The sequence below is a fragment of the Abramis brama genome (genome assembly GCF_963993115.1).
Source record: "Abramis brama genome assembly, chromosome: 2".
Lineage (NCBI taxonomy): Eukaryota > Metazoa > Chordata > Actinopteri > Cypriniformes > Leuciscidae > Abramis > Abramis brama.
Window position 1 is genome coordinate 45,412,247 of NC_139964.1, and position 17,251 is coordinate 45,429,497.

Genomic DNA, 17,251 nt, shown 5'->3' on the forward strand with positions numbered 1-17,251 from the left:
AAGTAATATTATATTACTATGTAAAAAATGGTTTAAATTCAATTGAACACTAGTAGTGTCTATCATTAGAAGTGACAAATTAACTAAAATTATAATGTTGGTGATTTAAGGCAGGACAAAAACTAAATGTAGTTAACCTGACAAAACTTTATCTAGCAGGAATGACTAAATTAATTTAAATTCATTCAACAAGATTACAACAAATTATTTCAAACTAACTTGATTTTGTTGGAAAAATGTAATTCAATTTCGTGGAAAACCTTTCCTTAATTTAATTAAGTTCGTTCAACAGATTATTTTTTGAGTGTATATGTCATTACTGTATGATATAAGTATTGTTTTTCCTTTTGCATTATGTTGACTAATAATAATTGAGATAAATAAGATAATTTAAAATAAGGTTGTTTTGGACCTTAAAAATAGCTTAAATTGGATGCGGACAGGAGAGTTTAAGACAATCTTTAAATCCTTGATTTCAAACTGCTATCTATCTTTCTGTCCAGTTGGCCACTATATCCTATTCATGTCATGTTCACTGTGTACTGTATGTAAAATTAAGTGTTCCCTTGTCTTCCTTTTGAATATATGATATTAATATATTCCATTAAATATGATGACTTCCAGTATGCACAAACTTATTTTATTTCAGTTTTTTTTGTTTTTTTACAGATTTTATTTATTTCCAATTCAGTAAATATTAAGTAAAATAAATATAAATTTTATTTGAGCAAGTGTTATGCATGTGATTTCGGACATCAAATAAATCAATATCAGCCGATCACTAAAGGGCAGTGCTTAAGATAGAAGAGAATTACAATTTCCAGAATCCTCATTCTAAATGTTGTATTTCGCCTGTTCTAAGTGCCACTATAGATACAAATACTAGTATTTTCAAATTTCCATTCAATTTTGGCTAAAATCTATTCATTGAAATGCATTTGGAAGTGTCTGTAATTAAACTCTTCATCTTACAGTAACTACTGTATGTCATATGACCTGAGCGTGAAGATGGATTGTCACCGATGGGCATCTGATTTAAATGACATGATTTTGTCTCAATGAGGTGTCAAAACACCAAATACATGAACTTACTCCTCTCTGGTGTCAAAGGAAATGTCGCTAAAGCAATATAAAATATATAAAAAATTATCTGTCTGATATATTTCATATGGTCTTAGAAATCTAAATCTGTATCAGTAAGAGTAATACAACCCACACTCAATATGTTCAGTGTTCAAAAACAATACTTAAAATATATGCGTGATTAATAAGCACAGCAAAAAACAATTCAAAGTTAACACATAGCATTTGCTGGAGCGAATTCCGACAAAACACAAAATTTCTTTTTCTCCCCCTACAGGCTGCTTCGAGTGTTGCATCAAGTGTCTGGGCGGTGTCCCCTATGCCTCTTTGGTGGCCACCATCTTGTGCTTTTCGGGTGTGGCTCTGTTCTGCGGCTGTGGGCATGTGGCACTTACGGGCACTGTGACCATGGTGGAAAACCACTTTTCTCGCATCACCTCCGACCATGCTACCCTCATTGATGTGTAAGTGTGCTCGTATAAATGGCCATGATAATTCAAATACCACAGATACAGTAATTCCCCAATGATAGCTGTGTCCATTTATTTAGAGTGCTACTGTGAGGTGCTTGAGATGTTATAATTGTTACATTAGGGGTATAAAGAGATGAAAGAAAGCAAATCTTGATCTCGTTTATCTGGTAACACTTTACAATAAGGTTCCATTTGTTAATATTAGTTAACATATAAACTAACAATTAAAAATACTTCTAAAACATTTATTAATCGTAGTTAATGTTCATTTCAACATTTACTTATACATTATTAGAATCGAAAGTTGTATCTGTTAATATTATTTAATGGACCCTAGCTACCATGATTTTTCAATGAACAATTGTTTTTCTAAACTTTTACTTGAACAAAGATTAAAAAATACTGTCAAAATGTATTGCTCATTGTTAGTTCATGTTAGATAGCCCGTCAACTGTCAGTGTTTCGGTAGCGGGACACTCTGTGTGCTTTTTATTGCCTTTTTTTCCCATGTCATGTATTTTAGTAATCATCATGAATTAGATATCATTTGAAAACTTAAAGGTGCTCTAAGCGATGTCACACATTTTTTAGGCCAAAACATTTTTTGTCACATACAGCAAACATCTCCTCATTATCCGCTAGCTGCCTGTCCCCTGAACACACTGTAAAAAAAAAGCGGTCTCTGTAGACAGCCCAGGCTCCACAAATGGCAAGAAAAACAAACTGGCCCAACCTGGACCACGAAACATAACAAACAGTGTTCCAGCCAATAAACGACAAGAATGACTTGGGGGTGGGGGTGGGGGTGGGGGGGTTAGTGCGCGTGCACATGAAGGGGGGTGTGTGGGGAGTGGAGGAGAGAGAAGCATGAAGAGGGAAGTTAGCTAGTGGAGAGATGTCCTAGCAAGGACAATGACTAACGTTAAAAAAATGTATTCTTGAGAATTTTGATATGGCCGACACATGACGTTCCAATGAACAAATAACAAAGAATAGGGAAAAGGAGAAGGAACGCGCAAAGTCCCGGATTTACATCGGAAAAGTGTTCAAAAGGTGGTGAGAACTCCGCCGGCAGAAGGGCTTCCAATCCAACATTCAGGTGGCTCTGTTTTTGCTGGACAGGTGGGTAAATCCAGTTTGGTTTTTCTAAATGGTTCATGACTGTTTCAGGAAGCACGGAAGGGAGGGGGAGGGGACTGGATGAGGAGGAGGGAGGGTCGAGCTAGCCTCCATTTTGTTTGACAATACTTTGAACGTCAACAAGAAGTGACTTCACCCAACATCGCTTAGAGCACCTTTAAATACTTTCATCCTGTAAAAACCGTTTTGAAATTGGACATTGCTTTACCTTGAAAATGGTATTTTAAATCCTTTTAGCAGACAAATTTTTTTTGTGATATCAACTTCAAATTTGGAATGCAACATTGGTTAGACATATGCCTTTGATTTTCCAGAAAAAGAGTCCAAATTATTATGTAAAATATATATTTTGTATAAAGTTCATTTAGTTCAGTACATTTGCTTTAAAGTATATTTTTATAACTTTTTTTTCACTTGAACTTTTGAATTTTTGCTTTAACTTCTTCAAGAATCTGCTGAGTGTCTTATTTAAAAAGAGACCAACCTTAGGTCTATGCGTTAACTAGCACAACTTTATTGTAGTGTTATAGTTTATAATTTTCTACCTGTTTAAATTCATGTCCACATGTTAGAACACAGTGACATGCTCAAGAGTGAGTATGTGGTGAGAAACGACCTCTAGAGTGCCAGCAAATAACTGGCTGTACTTTCTGTACCATCATGTCATCTTGAGCTTTACTGGGAGCAAATGGCCTTTGATTTCCTGTGTACATACAGTGTACAGTAAACACAGTACCTAAAATCTGCCAAGAGTTCATGTGCAGCCCCCACATCAAAATACAATTAATCATTGCCACAATCGTTTACAGAGCAGGAACTCTGGCAAATGTGATTTTAAATAAACCATGCCTTTATGTTTTGGTATCATTCTATCTAAACTGATCTGTTTTCATGCATGCGAGTTAGAACTAAGAAGTTGAAATTGAATAATCTCGGTTCCCTTTTGTGGTCACTACGAGTTACGTCGTGACAACGAATAGGGTTTTGCTTAGAAACAAAGGAAACATTTATCTATATTGAATGTGTTAATGTAAGAGGTGGGCAACAATCCCTCAAAATTGTTAAATATTTATATGGAGAAACGCCTCGGTTACGTATGTAACCCTCGGAGACGTTACGTTGTGGCGACGAATGGGGTTTCGCTTAGAAAGCCTCTCACCTTCGAGTATTACAAAACGAGCCAATGACAAGGAAATGCCATGGGTCTGCGGAATTTGCATAGCGTAACTCCGCCCCAACTCGTGGGTATATAAGGAAGTACGCTGGCAACATGCAAATATGTTTTTCGCTTCGGAGCCAAGATCCACTCTTCACTCCACAAGCCATCCTGAGATCTTCATTCTCTTCACTCTTCGAGATGAGCTTCTCTCCAGGTGTTGGTGTGACAGCGATTTCCAGGGAGTGCACATTGCCTGCTGTTAGGGTGACCAGACGTCCCGAAAAATTCGGGACAGTCACGAAATCTGAGCCCTAATTGTGCCGAAAATTATACTAAAGCAAAATCTTGAGTATTTATTGTCTGATAAAACATTAAAAACTGTCCGTGGAGGTTGAGTCGTCCTGCAGCCAGCCCCCGCCGGCTGCTCATTGGCTGCAGCAACTTTTTTCTTTCTTTTTTGAAGTTCTACAAAGATACCTAGGCGTGAATTTAGATATGCATTGATAAGCTAATTTTCATTCATTCTTTGTTGACATGGCTGGTGTACCAGAATCCCAACACGCCGCTAAAAAGCAAAAACGTCTCTGCCAGCCAGTCGAAAGGGAGTGATTGATTGGTCAACAGTCATTGTTTTTTGTTTTTTTTCAATGACATTTGAGTTTATTATAGGCTATGTAGTCTAATATTATAGTAGGACTATGATACCATAGTAGCCCCCCTGAACACCGTCCCGAATTTCAGCCAATCTCATCTGGTCACCCTACCTGCTGATCTGTGCAGTGATCTGCCAGTGTGTGTTTCTCCCTGGTCACTTCAACACTCTGCAGAATTTTTTCCTCTCACAAAAGAGCTTGTGCGTGGCACGTCTTTTTAATGATGTCTCGCCCATGCACTTCTGGTTGCAGTCGGACTGTTTCCAAGCACAATTGATGGGCACAATTGATGGGCGCTGCCTTGCGTAGATCACGCTAAGGCAGCCTTTGTTGATGAATCATGTTCTCACTGTGGGAACATGACCATCGTGACACTGCGGTCGAGACTCAATGGCCTCGTTAGAGGGAGAGTCCCCTCATCCATTTATATTACAGTAAAATGTAAAATGTTTAAATTATAGTATGTGTTTGGCTTATTATATTTTACAGACAATCACTTTTAGAGAACTAAATGTTGAACATATCACAGATATAACTACACATGATGACTGAGCATCTCTTATGCTCACAAAGACTGCATTTATTTTTAGTAAACAGTAAAAACAGTAATATTGTGGATTGTATTATTACAATTTAAAGTAAGTGTTTTCAGTGTTACATAATCCTTCAGAAATCATTCTAATATGCTCACGGTTTCAACAAAAATTTTAAGCAGCAAAAACTGTTTTCAACATTGATAATATAAGAACCATTATTAATAACTGAGCACCAATAATAATTGAGCAGCAAATCAGCATATTAGAATGATTTCTGAAGGATCATGTGATTCTGATCATGATGATGCTGGAAAAAAGTACATTTTAAAATTTTAAGCTCCAGACGAGGAAACCATGTCCATCGCATGCTTTCCCGGGCAGCCGCGAGCATCGGGCATGAGTGGAACCATTGTCCCGTCCACTATTGACTTCCCGCGATCGCTAGGTGACCTTCTCCGCCTTTCCTCCCCTCGACGGGACCGCTGCCAAAGGGTACACTGGGGCTCTTTGATGAGCTGCGTGCCGCCACCAACCTCGCTCTCCGAGCGACGAAGGTGGCTGCACGCTCCCTGGGCCAGGTGATGTCCACAAACGTGGTCCAGGAGAGACACCTCTGGCTCAACCTGGCCGATATGCAAGATGCCGAGCGAACCCGCTTCCTCGACACTCCCATATCCGACACAGGCCTTTTCGGCGGCGCGGTCGAGGACTTCGCCCAACAGTTCTCGACCACCCAGAAGCAGACTGAGGTGATAAAACATATTCTGCCATTCGCATCCTGAACTATTTAGATGACTGGCTGATCCTAGCTCACTCTCAAGACCAGGTTTGCGAATACAGGGACCTAGTGCTCCGGCACCTAGCTCGTCTGGGCATTCGGGTCAACTGGGAAAAGAGCAAAGGATCTCATTTCCCGGTATGGAAATCGACTTGGTCGCCATGTGCGCGCAGCTTATGAGCGAGCTCACGCAGTCACTGCTGACTTGCCTGAGACAGTTCGAGGGCAAGAGTGCAGTACCACTGAAGTTATTTCAGAGGCTCCTGGGGCATATGGCATCCGCAGCCACAGCTACGCCGCTCGGATTGCTTCATATGAGGCCGCTTCAGCTCTGGTTTCGCCGTCGAGTCCCGAGGTGGGCATGGCAACAAGGCACGCTCCAAGTACCAGTTACTCTGACCTGCCGTCAGACCTTCACCCCGTGGACGAACCTCAGCTTTCTACGGGCCGGAGTGCCCTTAGAACAAGTTTCCAGGCATGTTGTTGTCTCAACAGATGCCTCCACCACGGGCTGGGGTGCCATGTGCAATGGACATGCTGCCGCGGGCTCCTGGACAGGACACCAGCGCCTTTGACATGTCAATTGCCTCGAGTTGCTGGCGGTACGTTTGGCTCTGTACTGCTTCCATGCATTTCTCAAGAACCAGCACGTACTGACGAGACGAGGCGGTAACCCCCCCTGGCTTCACTATCTTCAGAGCCGACAGGTCAGTCAAATTATCCCTCAAATCTAAAGGAGGGGGTATTTCTCTCATGGTAAATCAGCGCTGGTGTAACAATTCAGCAATCCTTCATCGTCACTGCTCTCCCGATCTTGAATTCATCAGTTTGAAATGCAGACCATATTACCTCCCGAGAGAATTCGCCTCAATTATACTAATTGGCGTTTACGTTCCACCACAAGCTAACGCTAACACAGCCATTAGCGATCTCTCCCAACACATCTCGTCTGTTGAAAACTCCAACCCTGATACGTCTGTCATCGTGTTAGGTGATTTCAACCACACAAACCTGTCATCTGAACTCCCAAACTACAAGCAACAAGTCACTTGCCACAGCAGAGAAAGCAAAACACTGGATCACTGCTACATCTCTGTTTCAGATGCTTACCAGGCATTCCCGAGGGCTCCACTGGGGAGGTCTGACCATGCTGTGTTGCTCCTCATTCCGAAGTACAGACAAAAGCTTAAATCCATTAAGAAAACATCCAAATCTGTCAGGTTCTGGTCCATAGATGCCATTGAAACACTTTGAGGGTGTTTCGAATGCACGAATTGGGACATATTCAGTGCAGCTTGTGACTCCCTCGACGAACTTACTGATACTGTGACGTCATACGTCAAGTTCTGCGAGGAAATATGCATCCCCACCAAAACAGTGACATTCTATGGCAATAAAAAACCATGGTTCTCCAAAGACTTACATCTCTTACGCAAAGAAAAGAACTGTGCGTACAAAAGTGGAGACAAGAGTCAATACAGAATTGCCAAATATAAACTACGAGCTGCAATAAGGAGAGCAACGAAACTGGAACAACAATTTTCATCAAGCAGCTCTAGATCAATATGGAAAACCACTGCCTTCAGTCGATTCCCACTATACACATCGGACTGTAAAGCAAGCAAAGAAAATCATCTCCGACCCCTCACATCCAGCGAACCACCTCTTTCAGCTCCTTCCCTCAGGGAGGCGCTACAGGTCACACTCTACCAAGACCAATCGCTTCACAAACAGCTTTTTCCCCATAGCCATCAGGACTCCGAACTCCTTTCTTTAGTTTAGTTTGTCCTCTCATACACTACGCATGGTCATTTACCAACTGTATCTTGTATTTTTACATGTTGTGAAGTGTATTGTCTATTTGTTGTTTGTAATGTATGATGATGTAGAGCTTAAACATACTGTACCGAAAACAAATTCCACTGGCATTGTCGTGTGGCTAAATAAACAATCTAATAAACAATCTAATCTACTAGTCCGCTCAGACAATACCGCGACAGTAGCATACATCAACCGACAAGGTGGTCTACGCTCCCGCCGTATGTCGCAACTCAACCGCCACCGCCTCCTATGGAGTCAGAAGCATCTGAGGTTGCTTCGAGCCATTTAAATCCCAGGAGACCTGAACCGTGCAGCTGACGAGCTCTCACGGTTTCAGCCTCTTCCCATAGAATGGAGATTCCATCCCCAGACGGTTCAGCTAATTTGGGAACAGTTCGGCGACGCACAGATAGATCTGTTTGCCTCCCACAACTTCCCATTGCAGCCTGTTTTACTCCCTGACCGAGGGCATGCACGGACGCACTGGCACACAGCTGGCCTCGGGGCCTCTGCAAGTATATGTTTCCCCCAGTGAGCCTTCTTGCACAGACCCTGTGCAAGATCAGGGAGGACGAGGAGCAGGTCATTCTGGTTGCGCCTCATTGGCCCACCCGGACCTGGTTCTCCGAACTAGTACTCCTCGCAACAGCACCTCCCTTGGCCAGTTCCTCGGAGGAAGGAACTCCTTTTTCAGAGACGGGGCACCCTATGGCACCCTTGTCCCGATCTGTGGAACCTCCACGTGTGGCTCCTGGATGGGACGAGGCAGATTTGAGTACCTTACCACCACCGGTGGTGGCTACCATCACTTCCGCTAGAGCATCGTCCACGAGACATGCCTACGCGTTGAAGTGAAAACTCTTTGTCACCTGATGCTCTTCTCGCTGAGAAGACCCCAGAAAATGCCCGATCAGTGTTGTGCTTTCCTTCCTGCAAGATGGGTTGGAGCGAAGGCTGTCTCCCTCCACCCTTAAGGTGTATGTTGCTGCTATCTCCGCACATCATGATGCAGTCGAAGGTAAGTCCATGGGAAAGCACGACCTGGTCATCAGGTTCCTGAGAGGAGCGAGGAGACTAAATCCACCTCGCTCTCCTCTCGTACCCTCTTGGGACCTCGCAGTGGTTCTATCCGCCCTGCAGAGTGCTCCCTTTGAGCCTTTGCAATCAGTCGAGCTTAAGTTCCTGTCAACGAAGACAGCGCTCCTGGTTGCATTGGCCTCCATCAAGAGGATAGGGTACCTGCAGGCATATTTGGTTGACGGAGCGTGCCTGGAATTCGGGCCGGCCTGTCATGTGATGCTGAGACCCCGGCCTGGATACGTGCCCAAGGTTCCCACCACTCCTTTTCGAGACCAGGTGGTGAACCTGCAAGCGCTGCCCTTGGAGGAGGCAGACCCAGCCTTGGCACTGCTCTGTCCAGTACACGCCCTCCGTGCTTACGTAGACAGAACGCAGTGTTTCAGGACCTCAGACCAGCTCTTTGTCTGTTATGGTGGGAAGCTGAAGGCAAAGGCTCTCTCCAAGCAAAGGTTGTCTCACTGGATAGTGGATGCCATTGCTTTGGCATACCAGCAGCAAGGTCGACCATGCTTGGTGTGAAGGCACACTCCACCCAGAGTGTGGCTTCCTCTTGGGCTCTAGCGCATGGCGCCTCGCTAACAGACATCTGCAGAGCGACACCCAAAACACTCGCGAGATTCTACAATCTCCAAGTGGAGCCAGTGTCCTCTCGTGTACTCGCTTCAACTAGCCGGTACTAGGATCTGCTCAGGTGTCTTCGCTTGCTCGCCATTCCACTCCTCGGACTGGATACGTGCGATATTCTCCTCAGATCAGCTTCCCCGAGAAGCCCTGAGTTCCTCCAGCGCTGTTGACATCAACACCAAAGTTATGCCACCAGCAGCTTTCGCGTTGGCTAGGTGTCTCCATGTGCATGTTTCCCCCCTTGGGCGACCCCCACATGTGTATTTCCACTGTAAGCCTCTATGAGCATGTGTCTTTCCCTTGGCAAGCCACCTTGCCCCCCTTGAGGTTGAAACATTTGAGGTTGACACCCCAGTGTTTCTCCATATGCAGCCTGCTCGTGGGTCATATGTGTATTCTGTAAGTCCCCCTCCCCCCTACTTGCATATTTCCACTGAGACAGCTGAGGTGGCGTGATTAGACTGGGAACCCCATTCATCGTCACGACGTAACTCGTAGTGACCACGAAAGGGAACGTCTCGGTTACGTATGTAACCCTCGTTCCCTGAGTTGTTTCGTCTCCCTGCCACTTCCGCTGTACCGCTGGAACGCCTGAGTTCAGTCTTGGCTCCTCACCTCAACATATCTGCATGTTGCCAGCGTGCTTCCTTATATACCCACGAGGTGGGGGGGAGTTACGCTATGCAAATTCCCCAGACCCATGGCATTTCCTTGTCATTGGCTCGTTTTGTAATACTCGAAGGTGAGAGGCTTTCTAAGCGAAACCCCATTCGCCGCCACAACGTAACGTCTCCGAGGGTTACATACGTAACCGAGGCGTTTCTCTATATAAATATTTGACAATTTTGAGGGATTGTTGCCCACCTCTTACATTAACACATTCAATATAGATAAATGTTTCCTTTGTTATGAAGGGTTCAGATTTTGCAGTACATCATCTATGGAATCGCCTGCTTCTTCTTCCTATATGGCATCATCCTGTTGGCTGAGGGCTTCTACACCACCAGTGCTGTCAAAGAGATGCACAGCGAGTTCAAGACGACTGTGTGTGGACGCTGCATCAGTGCCATGGTAATGCCAGCACGCACATAAAAACATGGACATACAAAACAAGGCACAGTAGAAAAACATGCCTCTACCTGCAAAACTCCAAAGACGTACCCATACATAAAATTGAGTTTCAGTTTCCAGCGTTCCTTGGACAATACTATGTTTTGACCTCAAAACACTTTTGCCATAGTGCATGATTTGTAGACTAATACATTTTGATGTTTGCATAACATAACCAGCCCCACTTGATAGAGCATTAACCTTTTAGTGCCACTCACCAGACAATTAATTTCCGAACTGCTGTGATATAGACCCAACCAATGAAAGACAAGGCTGCCAGATTCACATCATCAGTTTCAGATAAAACTGAATGCACTTTTAGCGGTACTCATTAGACATTTCACTTTGTGAAATGTGTCATGAAACGGGCAAGAAGCAACGTAATAACATTTTGCGGAAATGTCGCCACAGGTAAGGTTTCCCAATGAGTGTGGGTTGGCAAATACGCTTTCCATAAACATATACGAGCCCATTCAAATACATTTACCCCCCTCCTTAAACATTAAACTCTTGAGGACAGATCTGGCGCGATCAGTGCAGTGTACCCGAATTCCTATAATTGCTGCAGATGTCCAGTAGGATTCATCTTTAAAGCCTTCAGGCCATAGATGTGTCTTTGTATGTATGTGTAGTATTTGTGATGTTTTTTAAGCTGGGAATCATGTGTGTATGTTCACATGAGTGATTGTGATAATCTAGTGGCGAGAGATCCAAGGTGATTCAGCGGTAAATAGGTCATCATTCTGGGTCACATTCTGTATACACTGCAGGATTTAAACAGGATCAAAACTATGAGATTATTCTAGTCATTATGATATTAGATATATGGATATTGAGTGGATATTTAGCATGAGAGTTTAACTGCAACAACCTAAACAAGACTTCTCTTTTTTCTTTTTTGAAGTTTGTGTTCCTCACCTACATTCTGGGATTGGGATGGCTAGGCATCTTTGGCTTCTCTGCGGTGCCTGTTTTCCTCTTTTATAACATGTGGACCACGTGTGGTGCCATGAAGTCCCCTATTGCCAATCTCACCTCTGTGGACAACATCTGTGTCGATGTGCGGCAGTATGGTAAAAAAAAACCTTGAGATTGAATCATTAGATAATACTTGGTTATATTGATTTGCAAAATCAACATCAATTTACAGTGTAAGAAGTAAGTGATTTTAATAGAATGTTAACTAGTGTACACTTCCTTTTAAAAATACAATCAGCCATTTCCTTCCCTGGCATTTACTGAAAGCCCTACCAGTGGAAAACTATATAACCATTCATTCCATTTAATAATATGTAATTATTCAAGTGTATTGCTTTGGTATTCTTTATAATTTTTAGACGAATGTATGTAATACATGTAATCATTTTCAGGAATCATCCCATGGAACGCTAGCCCTGGTAAAGCCTGTGGGTCCACACTAAGCGACATCTGCAATACTAGTGAGGTAAAGATTTACCTCATTTGTCCCTGAAGATCATCACACATGTACTGGAAGGAAGTTATTTAACCCTGTGAAGCCTGACATGAAATAATAGTCAGAAAAGTTGTTAATTTTTTTTTAACTGTTTACTGAAAAAAAAAAAAAAAAAAAATGCAGTTGCTGTTATTTATAGGCTATGGCCAAAATAAGATGAAATTCTGATAGCCTGTAATGTAAATTAATGAGATTTTTTTTTTATTACAGTATAGCAGACTACTGACATAAAATGCATGTAAATATCAGTTGTCACTACTGTATATATCCTAGAGCTGCACGATTCATCATTAAAAAAATCATGATCTCATTCCTAAATGACAGTGATTCGCCTGTCTCTATTAAAGGATTACTTCACTTCAGAATTAAAATGTCCTGATAATTTATTCATATTTCTGTGTTATAAATATTAATATTATCACAAAAGTACTAAGATTATAGGTTGGATATAAACACTGATGTCTATGGAAGCGATAAAAATAGAGCAAATCACCTTTTGAAAGTAACTTTACGCTTCAGCAATTGTAAAGATTACATTGTTATAGGACTTCTAAACAAATGTATTTGTTATTGAATCATTCATTCAAGAGATTTGTTCAAAAACTCTGAAAACTCTTTCAGTAATGAAACAAGTGAAGTATTTATGAGTGAGTCATTGAATCATTCATTCAAACGGATTTATAATAAATAAATAATTCATTCAGATTAATTAAACATTCTAAATAGACTGCAGCAATTAACATTTTGTCAGAACCTCTAGTAAATTACATGTTATTTTGTTTAATTGTCTGTTCAGAAGAATCGTGATCTCTGTTTGAAAAAAAAAAAAAAGTGATTCTCAATTTATCCAGAATTGACCCTTCGCTAAGCCCCGCCCTCCTTAGTTACTGTTGCTACGCCTGTCAAGCTTTTGCGCCTGGCACGTCTATTACAGTATGTATGCACTGGTTTCAGACATTCCTAAGGAGATAATTAGTCATTTTTGGCAAACAGGTGAAAATATGAGAGTGCAATACTGCAGTATGCATTCGAGGGCTATATCCACGACATAATATGCAAACGATTAGAGAATAATTTCATCAAAATTGAAGTTAAAGCATAACGTTAGGTCCCAGCGCAAGCAGCAACCGCCTCATATGCTGACCATTCAAATGGGAAACACACAAATTTGAGGAACAGCTATGTGCATGCCCAGCAGGGTAAGTGAAATTTGAAAATATTCTAATATTTATAAAACAAACAGCTTATCCATATGTATTGTGGAATAAACACAAGACATTAGCCTGACCACTTTGCAATGATAACATTCTCCCGCTTATATTTTTAGCACGCCAGGCTAACGTTACTGCTCACACGTCGGACTAACTTACTGTTATGAACTGATTAAGTTTGCATACCAACCTTTTCCTTGGAGATCTCCGGCAAGCCCCGTGATATTCCCTCCTTTTACTAACTACTGTACCTTTTACTTTTACTAGAACTAACGGGAGAGTCGCGATCGGATTGGGGTAACGGTTTGGCCGTCGATTAACAAAATGTTGAAATATATTTTTAAGTAACGCAAGTTATGTCAGTGAGCCTCCGTCTTGCCTTTAATCACACTGCTTGATCCACGAGCTGGACAATAACTTTATTCTAGAGCTGCTATAAAGCCAAAACACTTTACTTTTAATTTCCTATTATCAATGTAAAGCTGCTTTGGAACAATCTACATTGTTAAAAGCGCTATATAAATGAAGATGACGCCTGGCATTTCTCCCCTTGGGTTTTAGGTTTCGGGAAGGGAACAAAATCCACCACCCCGTCCAAACTTTTAGGATACCGGGTATCAGATTTGCACAATCCATACGCACAACGCTTCGGCATGTTTCCCTCGCTCGAAAGCTTGCCAGACCTCCCGCGCCTAGTTACGGTTGCTAAGCCACGATTGGCCTGTGGCGGTTTTCGGGCGTGGCTTAGCGAAGGGTCAATTGTGCAGCTCTAATATCTTACAATAATCTAATAGTCTTTTAGTAAGATGATATTTAAATGCTTAATTTTAAGATCAAAGCTCGGTCGTTTTTATTGTTTTTAATTGTATTGTTTACAATACAATACAACAATGTTTAAGAGATGTAAAAATTATATATGTACAGGAATGTACATTCCTTAGAAGCCTGTTGAATCATTTGATACAGTATACATTTTTAACATGAAGTTGTTTATTATTACATTTACTTCATAAAAATCATTAAAGTTTTCACAGCAAAAAGATACTATAAATTAGGATTCATAGTAGCCTAAAGGGTAAAAGCCTGACATTTGTGTGCTGCCTTAAGGATTGTTTATTTTTTAAAGAAAAAGGTAAATTTCTCAGGCAATGTAATTTTATTTTAAATGAGTAATATCACATTTTGTGCGGCTTGGTCTGTTGTCTTGTGTTTGTTATGTTTTTTCATAGTAATGCTAGTAATGGATTGCATAACATTTCATTGCAGTTCTATCTGTCCTACCATCTTTATATTGTTGCCTGTGCTGGAGCTGGTGCCACTGTGATCGCGCTGGTAAGATTTCATGTTAAATGTTAATTTAATTGTTTTCTTAAGTAACTTGTTTATATCAAGAATAATAGTTGAAAATGGTCTAAAATTGCTTAGTAAAGAATTGCGTTGATGTGTAGAGAAAATGGTACAATATAGTGCCATGGTACTATTTTGCAATATTCTGTCATCAATTCAGGATCTTTAGGCACAGAATGACCTAGCGTACATGCTTTTATGGGGAAGTGGTGCAACTTCTGTTGTAAAGTTGCTACTGTACATCTAAAACAATGTTTGGTCTCACCCACTGGTTTGTCTCTCTTCCATTCAGCTCATCTATGTGATGGCCACAACGTATAACTTTGCTGTGTTGAAGTTTAAGAGCTACGACCACAGTCACACCACTAAATTTTGAGCTCTTTGTACGAGGGCAACTGCAAAGTCTGTGAAAGTTGTTCTCAAAGATAGAGAGAAAAAGAGATAGAGTATAAAAGAGGTCAGGAAAAAGATAAGGTAGAGAATAAATAGAGAATTGTTCATTCTAATAGCATTGGACTTATTGTATAGACAATGTAGTGCATATTAAAGGTGCTATAAGCGATCTCGGTTGGCGTAACCTCTTGTTGATGTTTGAATTATTATCAAACAAAACGGAGGCTAGCTAGACCCTCCCTCCTCCTCATCCGCGCACTAACCCCCCGAACCCCACATCATTCTTGTCGGTTATTGGCTGGAACAGTTTGTTATGTTTCGTGCTGCGGGTCGCTCTGTTTGTTGCTCAGTTTGTTTTTGCTGCAGTTTGTGGAGCCTGGGCTGTCTGCAGAGACCGTGTTTTTTTACAGTGTGTTCAGGGGACATGCAGCTAGCAGATAGTGAGGAGATGTTTGCGGTATGTGAAAAAAAATTTGTTGGCCTAAAAAACGCGTGAGATCGCTTATAGCACCTTTAATGTTATTGTCTAATGTTTCTGTACTAGTTTGACAAAGTGTGATCTTTTGACAAAACAAGGACAATACATTTCACTCACTTAATGTTTTCCATACATTTTTACCTGTGTTAATCTAGGACCTATTTAATCAACACCTATTTTACAATCCAGAATAATGTATCTTATTTACAGTTAATGAGAAAATGACATTTAAGTAGGCTTAGTGAGAATGTAACTCTTCTGTCAGTCCAACAACACCTAATGGACAGGATTAAAACTAAAAACATAGTATTTGATAATTATGTTTCCATTGGATTATATTCACCCTGAGGCACCAGTGGTCCATAATTCAGTCAGATATAGATTAATGCTCAAAAATGAAACTTTTACTTGCTACTGTACATGTACCTGTGAAGGGTGTGACTGTACTTTTTAACTCCTCATGTGATGTTTTGCATTCATGGAAATGACAAAAAAAATGGCAATATCTTTCAGAGCCTTTATTGTTACATTCATCCAACTACTTACTTTAGTATTCTGTTTATTATAGAATTACAGTATATAGATTCTGTGCCTTTTGTATAATTCTCAAACCAGTATAGTTCCTGTTTTCTGAAAGAAGAAATAAACAATTATTGTTGAGAAATTCATTTCTTTTTATTTGATAGATCAGCTCATCTTTTTTTTTTTTTTTTTTTTTTTTTTTACCTTTCTTTGGATACCACCAGTAGCTCTTACATCATCTTTTATTTGCTAAATGCTAACACATGAAATAATAATATTTAATGTGATGCTGGATACACTGAAAAAAGTTTATTTAAAGTGCATTTCAATATTGGTCTAATCGAAAATCATGGTTTCTGGGTTTAAACCTGTTTCGTTCGGTTTGTCTAAAAGCAAATAAGACTACCCATAAAACAATTAAAAGACACAATTTTGTTTAAATAGTATTTTCGTGTATTGATGTGCAGAAAACGTTCTGGCTAGCTTTACTGACTGCTGAAATTATTGTGGGTTTTATACATTTTTTCAAATCAAACTTTGCATGTTTTTGTTTTGGGAAAATAAATATTTTTGATTAATAAATAGAGCACGTTTTATCGTTAAAATATCACAATCTCGATTTAAACTCCCTGGCTATCTTATTCTTAAATGACAACGATTCAGCTTTGTCTATTAAACCTTTGACAAGTATGATCACAGCGAAACATTTAAATCTGCATTGACGCTGTTGCTGACCCAGAGAGAACAGCTGTCATGTATAGGTATGAAACAGCTTCACAGTCTTTTCAAATACACAATATCATTATTTGTTACAATAATGCAAATTATCACAATTATTACATCAATACACCAGTAAGTGGCAACAAGTGACTTTAAAAAAAAATGTATGTCATTGAATCAGTCATTCAAGAGATTTGTTCAAAAACGCTGATTCATCCAAGTCTTTTTGAGTTAGTCATTGAATCATTATTTTTTTAAACAGATTTAAAAAAAAAATATTTATTGATAATAATTAAATATTTGTATGCTGCAATTAACATTTTGTCAGAACCTCTAGTACATAATTTTGTTCAGAATTGTGGGAGAATCATGATCTCTCTTTAAAAAACAACAACAAAAAAAAAAACATATTTTCAATTTATCCAGAATCATGCCGCTCTAATATTACATAAAAATTGAAGGTTTGAACCAAACCATAAAAATAATTTGAGAAAACAATATAAATTTAGCTGTAACTTCAATGGGTGAAGTGGCTGCAATAAAGCGCACGATAGAGCAAACAACAAAAACAGTCTTTAATAATAATCCAACAAGAGATTTCAGGAGTATAGTATAACAACCACATAAAGACGTAAACGAGGCCGAACAA

At 40.4% G+C, this 17,251-nt stretch overlaps 1 protein-coding gene across 3 annotated transcripts in view; it reads left to right on the forward strand.

Annotated features, from left to right (window-relative positions):
• gpm6ba (glycoprotein M6Ba) overlaps positions 1-17,251 on the forward strand; it is a 54,622-nt gene that overhangs the window by 34,937 nt on the left and 2,434 nt on the right. Inside the window, exons 2-8 of one of the 3 annotated variants that reach the window (XR_014605164.1) lie at positions 1,361-1,547; positions 10,262-10,418; positions 11,362-11,530; positions 11,828-11,901; positions 14,409-14,474; positions 14,782-14,997; positions 15,391-16,021. Coding sequence is in view for 2 of the 3 variants with exons in the window: in XM_084107182.1 (XP_083963308.1) it covers positions 1,361-1,547; positions 10,262-10,418; positions 11,362-11,530; positions 11,828-11,901; positions 14,409-14,474; positions 14,782-14,865 (737 nt within the window). In the remaining variant the exon portion in view is untranslated. Of the gene's footprint in view, positions 1-1,360; positions 1,548-10,261; positions 10,419-11,361; positions 11,531-11,827; positions 11,902-14,408; positions 14,475-14,781; positions 16,028-17,251 lie in introns of those variants that run through there. The other 2 variants (XM_084107182.1, XM_084107181.1) reach the window with 2 other exon arrangements.